Below are 15,511 nucleotides of genomic sequence, written 5' to 3'. Positions count from 1 at the left end.
TAAGGGAGAAAGAAGAGCTGAGGGTGAAGGAAGAGAGATGGTACACACCTCATGGGCACCTCATCTCGTGGACTTGACTTGAGCTTCTGTGGAAAGATTAGGCCAGAATACCAGGGAGCTTTTGTGAGGGACGAGGGAGGCCACCTGACAAAGAACTCTGCCTAGTTGAGAAAAGAACCATGCTGCTTCCACTCTCCTGCAAAGCATTTTGAAACTTGGTACCATAGGGGCTGGCTCAGGGAAGCTTGCCATGGAAAAGAGATGGCAGAGAAGGAGAAAGTAAGTGGGATTTGGTGAATTCTGCCCTCAAACTGGTTTCTGGCAGCATGGGGAACCGTGGGATGTTTTCCATAACAGATACATAAAAGTCTGAATGGGCTTGTGCAACAAATTGAATGTTTGTATCCCCTAAAATTAAAATGTTGGAACCTTAAACCTAAAGTGATGATTCTGGAGGTGAAGTCTTTGGCCAGTAATAAGGGCATGGGGTGGTGCCCTCATGAATGGGGTTAGTGTCCTTATAAAAAGTTGGCAATCTGCAACTCAGAAAAGTGCCCCAACCAGAGCCTGACCATGCTGGTGTCCTGATCTTGGACTTCCAGACTCCAAAACTGTGAGACATAAGTTTCTATTGTTGATAAGCCACCCGGTCTATGGTACTTTGTTATAGCTGCCCCAACTGACTAAGACAGCTTATATCAAAGCCCATTAAAGACTCCTCTCCCACAGAAGAGCTCTTAGAAAAAACTCAGGAAAGCTGAGACCTTACTATTTCAAGTAAGGGCTAAAGAGCTGGTAAGATCTGGTGCTAATATGATCTAATTTATATTCATAGACCAGCAAGGCGGCTGGGATATATTTGATTTGTATATTTCATAGCTGAGAAAAAAAACAGGTAAAGGTAGAAATTGGAGCTATAAAGTGAAGACTTAGATATATAGTATGCACACACATACATACATAAATTCATATTCACTGGAAAACAATACACCAAAATATTAAAAATTATTATTTCTAAAAGATAAGATTATAAGCTTTTTCCTCTTTATATTTTCCTGCATTAAAATGTTCCATTAACAACAAATAATAATACTTTTAATTGAACAAATAGTATTATTAAAAGCAAGAAAATATAAATTTTAGATCTATTTCTAAGTAAAATAATTTTCAAATGATTTGAAGCTTTAAGGGGGTAAGAAAACTCATATATTGTCTTCCTTTTCTGATGACACAAATGCAACACATTCTTTTGAGTGTCACTTGACAGCACATCAACAAATAACCTTCCCCTTGATTCTTCTTTTCTAGAACTTAGGGTGACAGAGGCAATATTATGTGACCCAGCGAGGAAGGCAGACACTTGTTGGAATGCTGACCTGAACTCGGGGTCTGAAAGGGTTTCTGGGGAAGTGGCATGGTGAGTTTTACCTTCTGTCCTCTCGGGGGGTTTCCCACTCTTACTGGCTGCTGTGCTGTCCACCGTCTCCGAGGAGGTGCTCAGCTTGGTGCTGGGGTCCCGCTTGGGTTTGGGTGGTGGTTGCCTCCTGGAGCCACAGCTGCTGTCGTCATCTGTGCCCCCAACCGAGTGCAGGGACTGCGATCTCACGGAAAAGCCACTGGAGCAAGGATGGGGCAGTCTGTCCTGAGGAGCAGGCATTGTCATGAATCCCATGCGGAAGTGTTTGCCCACGTAGCTTCCTTCGTGGCCTCGCCCTACTTCTCCACCTATGCTGTAAAAGAAAACAGACCAAAAGCCATGTAGAGAAAATCAGCCAGGAGATGCAAGATCATAGATGCAAGCATGTTTATAATAGGTGAAATTTCAAATTTTCACTTTAAACATATCCTTTTATAAAAGATTGCTTTTTAAAACAATTTCAAATAGATTGAAAACATTCTATACTTCCATGTTAAATTATAAAAGGAAAGCAAATGCCATTTGATTGTAATCAGAAATGTCAAAGATCTTAACATTTATTTCTGAATGTCTTGATATTCAGATAAGCACACTTTATCTCCAATAACTTTTCTTTACTTTCTTATCAGTGGCTTAAAAAGTAAACAAAGATTTTGTGACAATGACTTAGAAGGTTCTTTTGATGTGTGACTGAGTCCAGGTGGTCAGCATTTGAGATTCTTCTTCTCTACTCATCAAAGCCATCCCTACTTTTATCTGCTTAATATATTGGGGGAAATGAAACAAAGAAATAACAGCAATAAAAATTCTGTTACCAAACACCAGAAAGAAAGAAAGAGAGAGTGACTGAGAGAGAGAAAGAAGAGAGGAGAGGAGAGCTGAGGGAGGGGAAGGAAGGGAGACGAAAGGGAGGGAGGAGAGGAGGGAGGAAAAAACACTTGCTTAAATTGATGAAGGAGTTAGCAGCCTCTCTCAGTTCTCCAGAGACCTTCAGTTACATTACCAACAGTTGTACTAATAAGCTGGCCACACAGAATAAAATATTAACAACATCTAATAAAGAGGTGGTAATTTAAATATTATCTAATCCTGAGATAGTTCTCAATATTTCATAAGTATTCAGGGTATGTAGTTTCCAAATTTAAGGTTCTTAAGTTTTACATAGGAAAGTTTGAACAAAAATTTAAAGATATAAGAAATCTCTCTCAGTTTGAAGTTCATCTAATCATATACGAAATGACTCTTGGGCCTCTCTCTATGCTAATAAATCATAGCCACTTTTTTATGAAGAAAAAGGACAAAAAATGTGAATGTGAATTTTTAAAAGGGAGATTTGTCTCAGGTTTTGTCTGTCTATGAAGTTCATTCACCAATAGAGTAAACAAAAAGAAATGTCATTAAAAATTTTTGACTGATTTTTCTTAGACACGTGTGAATGGTAGAAAAGAAAAGCTTTGAGTACATGAATTGTAAAAGCTTGTTGAGTCTACCTTTCCAGACACATGAATTTATCTAGAAATTGTTTAACCTTAATTTTAGCTGGCTCTGCCTTCATCACATGATAGAATTCAAGGTAAGGTTTTTCAGTTCTCTTTGTTGTATCTTTCATATCATTATGATGTTTGTCATAATTTTAACATTTCAGTAGGAACAATAATGAGAAATGAGATTTGTTTTCCCTCTTCACCTAAAGACTTATGACATTACATATCCATTGTGCATAGAGCCAAAAAAGAATTCGACAAGAATATTAGACTCTGATTCTAGTATTTAATTCCAATAACTTGCCATTAAACCAAAAAATATTTTATATGTATTTTATTTTTTTCTGAATATTTCTGGTAGATATTTAGACACTATGTACTGTGCACCATCTTTGCAATAAAAGTGGCTGGCATCTCAGTGCATTAACCAGAACAGTGATATCCAGGATATGCAGGGTATGAATGGAGTTAAAGTGACAGTTAAGTGGAAGTTTGCATATCATTGCAGTAAGCATCCTAAGTCTGTGCAGTATTTTCATGCATTTTATTTCCTGTGGTGTTTTTTTTAAAGAACATCAATCAAGACAAAAACTAGAAGCTTACTCAAACAGAGTAGTTAGTGAGAAGTCATTAAGAATTTAAGAAATAATAGAGGTGGTGGAGGTGAGGGGCAGTCTTGATGGTATGGGAAGGTTTGTCTTCAATTTGTGATAGTGGTGATCTCGGTCTTTCTTGTAAAAATGAGATATTTGATGTCATCTAACTCTGCCTTAAATTATTTTTTATCTCCATGTCTTTTGCTGATTTCTGTTGTATCATTGCACAAACGATGCCTTAAGCATTTATTTAGACAGTCATTTCATTCCCAGTAACACAACCACCTGAGGAGATTTATACATGTGTTAATGCACACAGGCATTTATGGAGAGTTACTAGAAATAATTATATCAGCAATTTCTCTGTTACTTTTGACCTAAATAGGGCCTGTACCTTTTCCCCCATAGATAATTATCTTTGCTGCCTGGTTTCAGAATTATCTTTTTATCAGCATAATTTCATCTATCTGTTTTTTTGTTCCTATATCTACTTTTACACACACAAAAACACTTCTTCAAAGAGAAATTCAATGTGTACTTCAAACAAGAGCAGGTATAGGTGCCAGTTTAGTTTGACCAGGCTGTGAATGCAGGCTGGGGAAATGGGGCTAGGAATGTATTGGACACATGGGCCATTGCTCAAGTCAAGGCGAAGGATAAGCAGTAAAGGTGATGGCACATCTAGGTTTAATAGACCAGGAAGGACAATTAGTCCAGAGCAAATTGAAGATTGTGGAATACAGTATGCAACCAGTTTCTGAATTTGCAATAGGAACCTGGGGAGTTTTTAAGATGTGTACATTCCTGGACACCATACTAAAGGCAACAACTGAAATCACACCTGTTGAATCAGAATCTCTATGGGTACAGCCAACGAGTTTGTGTTTTTAAAAATTCTATCCAGATGTTTCTGATATAGCCAATACAGAACCCCCACAAAACATTAAGAATAATAGAGCCATTAATGAGCAAACATCTGTTAGTTAGAAGCAGTGAGGAAGATGAAAATACCAGGCAAAATATCATAGATAAGGAAGTATACAATGTATTAGTCAGATCTTGCTAGGTTATCCTGCAATAACCAACAATGCCCAATCCCTAGTGTTTTATAATGACATAGGTTTATTCCTTGCTTGTATTAATTGGATTGGCTGTGCATCAGCTGTGGCTCTGGTCCACATATCTTCTTCATCCCAAGACTTAGCCTCTATTGGGACACATTGTTTTCCCGCTAGAGACAGAAAAGCACTGACTGAATCACACAATGCCTCTTACGGCTTCTGCTCAGATGTGGTATAAAATCTTTTGCTCACATTCCACTAACTAAAACCAATCATATGACCAACCTTGAAGTCAGTGGGGTGGGAACATATTCTACTCCAATAGGAAAGTAGTGCAAGTTATTTGAGAATATGTAGGGATGCATATTCCTCTTGTAAGTAGGAGACCAAATACCTGGTGTGGCAGTTGTGGCGGTTTGTGGCTGGCATCTCTCTTCAAGAGAGAACTTGCCATAAGTAATGAAGTTAGGGAGGAGACAATCAATGTTCCATTGGGTCCTATCCCTATAACTCCAGGCTCTACAGAGTTTAAGGTCCTGGTCCCCAAAGGGACTCTTTCTAGAAGACACAGCAAGGGTCCCATTGAATAACAGCCTATAGCCGCCCCTTGGGCAATTTGAACTCCCTTTGTGTAGTGAATAGCGGACAAGAGGAGTCACCATAATGGAAGAGATCCTTGATCCAGATCAGCAGGAGGCCATGGGGCTGCTTTTACAAGACATGCTGAGAGATTAATGCTGAGAGATTTTCAAGAAGACAGCAAGACAAGCAACAATCTCTGTTGATTAGCATTGTCAGAGCTGTTTTGAAGTTCCTGTTTTCAGAGAGAAATGTGTGTGGAACCAAAGTGATTCACTTGGGTGCTTCATGATACTTTCTTGCTCAGTTGTGACTGTAAAAGATCACACACAGCACAGCAACCTTAGCCCAATAAAAGTATAATTACCAGGGGTTCCAACTTCTCCTGAAAGAGGGATTAGTTTCACTACCAAGTAAGCCACTGAGACAGGCAGAAATGTTACTGGAGGTAAGGTGAACTTGGAGTGAATGGTGGAGGGGGCAGAAAATGAGGATCACTTGCAGCCACTATGCAAACAATAGTGATAAAGGCTATAGTTTATTGCATTAATTGCACCCTTCTAAATTTCCCATTGGGAAGAGCCAGGTGGAAACCATGAAAGAGATGTCCCTAAATCTGCAGAAGGACATCAGGTGAGTCTAAGGAGTAAACTGTGGCAGCCATGGATGTGAGTGGCTCAGATCTCCCTCAAGAGAGAACCTTCTCTGAGGAGAGCAGCTATCTAACAGCCACCAGCTACAGTCTTCAAAATCCAGTGTAGTATTTTGGTCAAGGCTTCACTGTCCCTGGGCAGCTCCTAGCCAATGAATGAGCACCAGGATATAATATAAAGCTGGCTACTCCTGCCCCATGTGGGGTGATCTTTGCATCTGGTTTCCTCTGCTGGGCTGGTCCAGGCTTTCCCATAGCTATACCACAGTCTGAGGCTCTTCCTGTCTGACTGCTATTCCTTTCCCCACTCCTTTCACAGGTGCCAGACCTGCATTGTGACCCAAGGCTTGTCCTGCCTGTCCCTGTTTCTTCCTTCTTTACCTCTCACAGGGATTCTCAGTAACTCCCTCACACTGCTAATTCCTTCTTGGTGTCTACTTTCTGGGGGACCTGAACTGACACATTTGGAAACAATCATACACCCTATGACATTCAGAAAGCAAAGAAGCAGGGAAGAGAAAGCCTCAAAACAAACGTGAGACCCCCAGAAATAAAAAAAAAAATGCCTGTGAAAATAGGTCATTCTTCTGCTTTAGACTGAGCATTTAAATGGTGCTTGGGGAGTTAGAAACTAACTCCTCTATAGGAATACTTGGCTTGAAGTGAAAGTTATGTGGGCTAAAGAAAGCAGAGTCTTTTTGCAATAAGACTCCAACACTCAAGATAGATTAAGCCTGACACATCTCATGTTATAAAAATAAAAACAAGTTTCATAATCCTGAATTTAAACAAGTATGCTTTTTCTTACACAATGAAGGCAATGTTATGAGATCTAGTTGTTTATTGGTTAGTTTTCTATCATAAAATATGAAGAATAAAGTATTATTTAAATCAAGAGGAGGTTATTTTTCCAGAAGCAATTGATAAAATATTTGTAAACTTCTCTTCCAAACAAATTTCTGTCTTAACAGATAGGCCTGGACATTTGTGCACTGGAATCATTAAGTTATATATAGGCTTTACCCTCACATCCATCATTGAGCATCTGTATAACATCAGCTACTGAATCCCTCAGGCCACTTACTTATTAGCTAAATAGTAGCATTGGCCCCATCAAATTGTTATCAATTTACCTGAGATATTGCATATGGAGCACTTAGCACACATATATTATGCCATCAATAATTTTAACTTTAAAATTTTTACTTTAAGTCCTGTCTTACTGAATTTTGTTTAGAGGATCATTATTTGCATTGTAAAGCCATGTCTGTAAAGCATGGCATATGGCACAACATAACCTCAAAAATCTTCACAAAAAGAAATCCAAAACAAAATCCTACATTTAACTCAAAGTATCAAGATAATTTAGGCAAATGCGTCCTTAATGTTATGAACTTTCTTAAATACTTGCTTCAGTTTTTCAAGGCACCTATTGATTGGGGCTGATATATCATAGAAAGGTACAAAACAGGAAATTCAAAACAGCTCTGACAATGCTAATCAACAGAGACTGTTGCTTGTCTTGCTGTCTTCTTGAAAATCTCTCAGCATTAATGTTGTGTGTTTCCTTCTGAGAACTGCTGCCTTTCAAAGATGAAAACACAGCCCCTGAGAAAGGTGAACTACAGAGGTGAGATGTCATTTTAAAAAGTGACAGGGCTGTTGCTTCTGTGTGCAATTTGGAAGCAAACATGCCAATATTTTGTACTAGAATCTTTGGTAGGACCACTGGAAAAAATAGAATCCCATTCCATATATACATACACATATATATATATACTCTTTCAAGCACATTTAGAAAGCTGGGATACAAACGGAAGGGTTACCTAGAAGTTAGCTTTCTTGAATATTTGCTGTCTGGAGTGATTCTGTGGAGCTGAGCTCAAAAATCCATCTCTGACACTGATTCATAATCTAGTATATTTCTACCTTTGCTAACTTTGAATCATCTGGGATTTTTTTCTGTTGATTTTTCAAAAAAGTATTTATCTGGTATTAGGGAAAGGGCACATTCAACCATAAAGGAAATGGGGAACATCTGAAAGGGAAATGGAGGTGACTCCAGCTGTAAAGGAGAGGATGAAATTTACCTGTGAGTAAGTTGACCCCTGACGTTTGTTATAATAACTATTGGAATATTTCATGTAGGCATTTCACTATGAATGAGTAGAAGGGAATCAATATTTAGAATTTATTTATTAAAAGAATGACTTAAAAGGTTAATATTTGATGCTGCCTCTCTCTTGCCTTTTCTATGGATGTTCGAGGCCTAAATCCTACCGCGTGCTACCCACTAGGAGCCAGTCAAGCCCACCCTACCCAAGGGATCCCTGCACCCGAATTTTAGCCTTTTCCCAGTACCATTTCCAGCTAGACTGATCTGTGCCTATGGAATTAGGCAAAGAAAGAGCCAAGAAACTTGTGTCTTACACCTTTTCTTATTTTAACAGGTAATATGCCTCAACTCAAAGTCAGACTTTTAAGAGAGAGTTTTAGTTAGGTACATCTGCCTTGATTTTCAGAAAATGGAACCTGTTATACAATTAATCATATTTACACACTCACCGCAGCCCTTTTGGCGCAGCCCTTGATGACTGAAAGTGACGGGTCACATTCATTCACTTCCAGCTTTACTATGGCAGGTGTTCACTGCTATGAGACATATTTGTCTTATGAAGAAAAAGATGAAGAAAGGAAGTAAGTTCACTTTGAAGATAATCAAATGGAGGGGATAGTCAGAGAATTTTGTAGAAATATGTCATATTTGCTTCCAGGGATTCATTATCCCTTGTCCTGGCAATAGAAATTTCTGTGGGAAGACCAACTTATTTTCCTCTGAGTCCAGCGTGTCACTCAACACCTGTCCACCACAACTATCTTCATGACTGGCAAATGCCTTAGTTGGTTCAATCAAAGAGAACCCAGGACACTGTGTGCAATTACACTGGCTAGAAGCCCAGACCTATGAAGGAAGATGAGTGGGATCAGGTCTTGAGGCATTGTAGGAGACTTGATCTAGTTATGCCTGCAGCTAGATCAGTCCTAGGACTATTCAGGTATGTCAAATATATTGCTATTTACTAATGTAAATAGCACTTTGTGGAAGCCAATTATAGTTGGGTTTTCTGATAGTTGTATTGGAAAAATTTCTAAATCAACTATTATAATGCTGTGCAGACAGCAGTTACTAAATAAAAGCTATTGGCTAATTTATGTCAGAAAATGCAACCGGTGTCAGGGATAGAGTAGAGAGGTGATACAAAGCAGGAAATGAATGCATCCAGCTTATTTATTGTTTAGAAAAAAATCCTTCCTATTTAACACTATGAACAAAATAATTAACTGCCATATATGTTATGTTCATGCCATATATTAATGTATTTTTAATTATGCAGTATACTTTGATGTGCAAATTTGGTTCCAGTAAAATTCAACTGTGTTCATATTTTCTCCCAAATTGTTCACTCACCATTACCCTTAATGTCTTCCTTGAGTCCCACTTGCTCATTCAAAGCCATAATCTGTGATTTCTTGCCTGAGGCTCAAGCATTCATTTTCACTATTTTATATCCTCAATGATATCTATTTTCTACTTTTATGCTCCTAATATCTTAACTCTTCTGGATTTTTTTTCAGACATCAATTTCCTGTGTCTGGCTCTTTATTGATGCTTCTTAGATATTAAGGTCAAGTGTTTAAAATGGGATTTTTTACACATCTTTTTATTTAGAGCTATGGCAAACTATTAGAGAACATAAATAATAAATAAATAAATAAAACAAGAAGGAAAAAAACTCTCCCAAGAAGAGAGGACTCAGTTTCTGTTAGCTCCACATGTTATACCTAAAACTGATATATTTTAAACATCAAATATGTTATTTCTTCTTGCTTGGTTTCACCTCTGTCCCAAATATATAAACAATTTGTTTTACTAGCTATCTAATTATAGGTCAGGGATATATACTTTATGAACCTTGATTACCTTTATCTCTATAATGAGAGAAATACCTTATAGGGTTGTTATAAGAAAGTAAAAGGAGATATGACATTTTAAAATCACCTACCAAGGTGGCTGATATAAGTGTATAGATTGAATGTTTATGTACCCTCCAAAATCCATATGCTAAAACCTAATCCCTAATGTAACCATATTTGGAGGTGGGGCCTTTGGGAAGTGATTAGGCTATTAGGGCCAAGCCCTCATGAATAAGATTAGGGTCTTTATAAAAGAGACCCAGAGGGCTCCTTCATCCCTTCTACTATGTGAGGACACAGAAAGAAGATGGTTAACTATGAACCAGGAAACAGCACCTCACCAGACACTGAGTCTGTCAGCACCTTGATCTTGGACTTCTCAGCTTCCAAAACTGTGTGAAATAAATGTCTGTTGTTTATAAGACACCCAGTCTGTGGTATTTCGTTTTAGTGGCCTAAATGTACTAAGACAAGAGACTAGAAAAATATTAATTTACCTTCTCTTTCTTCCTGGCTTACCATGTAACTCTGTATCAGTTTTTAGCTTTCTGTTGCCTGCTATGAAATAGGCATTTTAACAATAAATTTCTACCCCAGAGCACCATGAAGAAAAATATACTCTAACAATATAAATATATTTTGCTTATTTTTATACGAGAGCTTTGACAGTATTGCCAGGCAATATACTTCCAAATTCAAATAGGAGGAAAAAAAGGAAAAGTGAAGGAGAAGGAATGAAAATAATTTATCCGTTCTGTTGTAGTTATCAGTTGGATATAATACAGAGTTGGGTAAATCTATTGAATGGATTTATGGTTATTAATATTTCTATTAAACTTCATGATAATTCAGCATTTTTATGATAGAGCTTACGGTAATCATGGTTAGGGAGTTATGCATGAATAACAAACACATCATTATTTATCACAAATTGCTATCACCAAGAGTTTGAGGTTAAAATTGCTGCCCATTAATTGATGCTTAGTCATAATAATAAAATAAGGAGGTTAGAGTGGGAAGTAGAGATATTTTTTTAAAATATATCAAAGTTCCTTTTATTCATTTCTGAGTTTCTAAAGAGATAGGATGGAAATATAATGCTTATTAAAGAAAGCTAGGACAAATTCTATGGAACATCTTTAAGAGACTTATTTTTACTTAAAACATGACAAGTGCTTTTAAGATTAACATATGTTATTATCTGTGGTACTTTCAGAATCTAAAATTAAAACATTCCTCATTTCTATACATAAATAAGATTTCCTTACTCCTTAAAGTGTCATGTCTTAAAGAAGACAGGGTATATGGAAGATAACTCAAATCATAATATTCAGATTCAGCTTAGAATACAGTTTACAGAAGTTCACATCGTGGGAGATCTTTTCCAAAAATTCAACCATAGAAGGGGAAGTTCTGGAAAATATATTTTATTTGTGTCTTCAAAACTGACATAAGCTTTGAATATGGTTTGAGAACATGCCAAGTTTTTAGAAATGAGTTTAGCTAACCATATGTGGCCCGTTTTTTCTCAATCTAGAAGTAGAAGCTAGAAATAGAGAATGTTAACATATAATGGCCTTGAACTTCCTGAGCAGAAGGGGCTAACTTAGTGCCAGTTTAAAGTATAATAATTGGTTTAGCTTTATGAAGGTATACTTTTTTAGTAGGAAGAAACAACTCTCTGTGTGAGGAATGTAATGTATTGTATTCACTACTTATTCACAAAATGTCCAAGTGCCTACTCTTTGTTGGGCAGCATGCATAGCAGAGTAGTTAGAGTGCTCAGGAAGCATAGGCTATTGGACTAGTATGATTTCAGCACCGCGTGGTCAAATGTTCTCTCAGAGGAAGTACCAGGCAGGTGCAATGGAAGAACAAGTGCGGGGGCCCTAACCACTGCCGAGGGTCTGGGAAGTCCCATGGGAGGAAGTGGCTTTTCAGCTGATGCAGAATGTGAGTAAGCCTTCATCAGATGAGGGAACGAAGTGAGGAATTGGTGTGCAGATAATCAGGATCTAGAGAAATGGAGAAATTACAGAGATATTTGGGTAGAACTTCATCAGACCTTGCTTGCCTTGTATTTCCAATGGCTAGAGCAGCACTTGGCTCAAAGGGGGAGACAATAAGTATTAATCAAATAAATGAATGTGTACATATATGTTTGGGAATAGTTCAAGAATAACTCACAGGTTTCTTAAGCAACAGGATGAATGATGCTGTTATTTAATGATATTCTTCTTTATTTCCCCTTTCCTTCAGTTTTGCCATATTCTCGATTTATGTCAAAGGAGAAAGTGGAAAATCTGTGAATACTCAGACACTATTAATTTTTGTCCTTGTTATATGAGCCAGTAATTTTAAAACAGAGATCATCGTCATCTCCCCTCCCCCTCCCAATTCTCCTACTCTGCTTTGGTTTAGATGCTCATCACTTCTTGGCTAAATTATGCAATTGTATCTTAGCCAGTCTTTCTCCACAGTGCCTCAAGATTTATCCTTCTAAATGTAGATTTGCTCATGTCACTCTCTAAATTAAAACCTTTTGATAGCTTTTCCATTTCTTTGGACTGAAAATCCAAACTTTTATGTGATATTCATGGTCTTTTAAGATCTGGATCCTATGCCAGGTCTCATCAGGGACATTTTCCCTTCTTGACCTTAAGAATCCTCTATTATGACATGTTCCTGCCTTAACATTGCAAGGACTCTATGTTCCTCCATGTCATAGCATCTCCTTTCTCACATCTTCTGTTGTGCTCTCCTCCGCTGATCTGTGAGCCCCTTGAGGGTATAGACCATGAATTGTTTGCAGCAAGTGGAAAGTGGATATGGGTAATGGAAGAGAGGAAAAGACACAACCCATTAAAAATTGCCTGATAGTTTCAGAATCCTTCTCTTTTTTGAATTATTTTGGGTTAGGAATTTTCAAGGTATCATTGAAAAGAAAAACTGCACTGACACTATGAGACTTAGGTATGAATAGCTGATAATTATTTTCACTGTTAAAACACAACAAAAAAATTCATATGTTCAAATGCTGTTTTCAGACATCCCAATGACCAATTTGACAAATTGAATATAAAATTCTAGCTCTATTAAAAACTAGTTCTGTGACCCCAGGCACACTGCTAATTCTGTTAGTCTTGTTTTCTTCACCTTAAAATAGAGGCTACAGATATCTACCTGTCATATTGTTTTGTAGATTATACATGCCTGAGACAACACAGTAGGAACCTCTAAACTAATCTTCCTTTTACAAATCCCTGGATTAGATCTCATTCTTCTTAAACTTTGTAAAACACTTTGATAAACAGTTGGGGCATTCTGAATACCAGGGCCAAGAGGCCGCTGTCTGGCTTGCCCATACACTTATACTCTGGAGACTGAATTATACGCTTAAGAGAATAAGCTTTGCTTACTGTCAAACTTTACGGCTGTTTGGAGATGAACTCTGGAGGAAGAACACATTTTCCCAGTGGTCATAACATAGAAAGAAATACCCTGGATCAGGAAAGAGCCAAATAATTCAAAAAAGCAGCAGATACCATGCTTTTCATACAATTTCAGAATATTTTCTCTTCTGAAAAGTTTCCTATCAGTAATAAGATACCTAGAGAGTTTCTCAGCCCAGACCATCTGTGACACAGCCTTAGATACTGATACTACCATCTAATGTTTCCTTTATTATTATCATTTTGTGTACAAGACTAGCAAAATATGTACATACCTTATTTTACAGAATCTATATTCTCCATAGTATTTGGCAGAAAGGGATTGGTATGACCCGAAGCTATTTCTGGCATGAAATTTCACAGCCAGAAAAAATGAGTTTTCTTGGAATCTGTAAAGCTCCCAAGTCTATTGCCATCCATTCATTGACCTTCTAGCAGAGAGATGGTATGGTTTGCCAAACAAAAACAGAGGACTGGAATAAAAACGTTTTAATGTCAGCTCTGTTTTAAATGTAAGGCATTCAGCCTTTCCAAACATTTGTAGTATGCACTCCTTCAGATAATAGGGTTTTTTTAAAGAATAAGATCTTAAAATTTAATGGAATGATGCTCTAAATTTCTTTACAACAAAAGTATATCTCAAAGATTTTATAGAAAGTACCTGGAGATTTAGAGTATTTGAGCACAGTGAAAGGCTTCTCATAAAATATTTGGCTCAGGTCTCAGAAATATTCTGAAGTTTAAACAGAGCCATGGAGATGAAAGGGAAAAATACACTTCAGAAAGATCAGGAAATCCTAGACATGCATTTGTAGAATCATTGTGAAAAATGAACTATCAAGGAAGAAAAATACACCACTGTTCCATCTTCCATTTCAAACTCAAAATAATCCAATGTCTTTCTAAATAATGAATGCAACTTAAGGTTATCCTTCTTAAGAATGAAGATAATACTGTAGTTATAAGTAATACACAAATTATAATGACTTCAAGCTTTAAGACATCTTATAGTTGTAATAAATCTAAGCGCAGCCACTCAGCACAGCAACTCAAGGATGATTTTACCCTGATTGCTGCCTTCCAATGAGAGGTCCCTGTGTCTTTCTCCTCTCCATCTCTGAATCCTGATTTTCTGATTCAATTTCTCTTGCCAGGATTTTTCTACATACACCATTATTCCTCTTTATTCTCCATTGTTTTTGCTCTATTGCTTATTCTTTCAGAATCCAAAATGTCTCAGGCTCTCACTTCTTTAAGAATACTTTCCCTCAAACACTTGTGAGCTCCTACTTAATCTTTTTCATTCTTTTTTTTCTTCATTTCTTTATCTTTTCCTTTCTCCCTCCCTTTCTTGTTCTCTTCTGCTCTTCTTTTCTTCCTTCTCTCTCATTCATTTATTAAATCATTCATTCATATTTAATTAACAGACATTTACTGAGCATCTCTTCTGTGCTCAATACATTGCTAGCTGCCAGGGATGCACCTTTAAACAAGATGTAAAAGACTAAAAGGGCAGTCACACTTTCTTGTCACTGTTGTACCTTGTCATTGTTGTACCCTGTACCAAAGAGCCTACCATAATAGTTTTCTTAAAAGTCACTATCCTGTGCTAATTGCATAATATAGAAATTTTTTTTCTCTATCTAGATTCTTCTCAATACCTTTAGAGCTATTTTCTTTCTTCTATACCACAGTTTCTTTCCACAATGTTCCATTCTCCTTGACTTTCTGAATACCAAAACTTTCAACTATTTCTGCTTTGTTCTTCAGTTTGAACTTCCTTTATATTATTTGTAACTTTTTGCCTTATATTATAGCTATTACATACAGACTTGAGATTATAAAGTTTTTGAAGATGAGGATGAAATTTTGGACATTCCATTATCTCCCATGGCACCTAGTATACTCTTGGAGCACAAAAAGTAACATGTAACTATTTGGGGATTAAAATTAAATTCAGACCTACATTTAAAAGAATATATATTTAATTATTTTATTTTTAGGTATATATTAAATTAAAATATTACAACTGTTTAGAATTTTGCTTCTATATGATAAGTCTGGAAGACCAAAATTTTTTAAAATAGGAATTTGGTTTGGAAGGAAGTGAAGAGATTAAGTGAAATATACAGAATAAATACATTATGTCATCCAGAAATTCCCAACCTCTAAAGAGAACTGTGCTCAGTATCCACAATTGAATAGTCAAGCCACTCTTTTTTCCAGGAAGTAGCTACAAAGTGGAAAAACTCTATAATCTGTGTATCTATAGAAAAAGACACTGTAGATTACACA

At 36.9% G+C, this 15,511-nt stretch overlaps 1 protein-coding gene across 1 annotated transcript in view; it reads right to left on the bottom strand.

Annotated features, from left to right (window-relative positions):
- The window catches only part of NYAP2 (neuronal tyrosine-phosphorylated phosphoinositide-3-kinase adaptor 2), a 259,511-nt gene that overhangs the window by 154,386 nt on the left and 89,614 nt on the right, over positions 1–15,511 (bottom strand). The window contains exon 3 of the mRNA XM_012749416.2: positions 1,429–1,730. Within this exon, the coding sequence (XP_012604870.1) occupies positions 1,429–1,730 (302 nt within the window). The remainder of the gene's footprint in view (positions 1–1,428; positions 1,731–15,511) is intronic.

This window comes from Microcebus murinus, chromosome 8 (genome assembly GCF_040939455.1).
Source record: "Microcebus murinus isolate Inina chromosome 8, M.murinus_Inina_mat1.0, whole genome shotgun sequence".
Taxonomy (NCBI): domain Eukaryota; kingdom Metazoa; phylum Chordata; class Mammalia; order Primates; family Cheirogaleidae; genus Microcebus; species Microcebus murinus.
The sequence above is the reverse complement of the archived record's forward strand: the minus strand, read 5'-3'. Positions and strand labels throughout refer to the sequence as shown.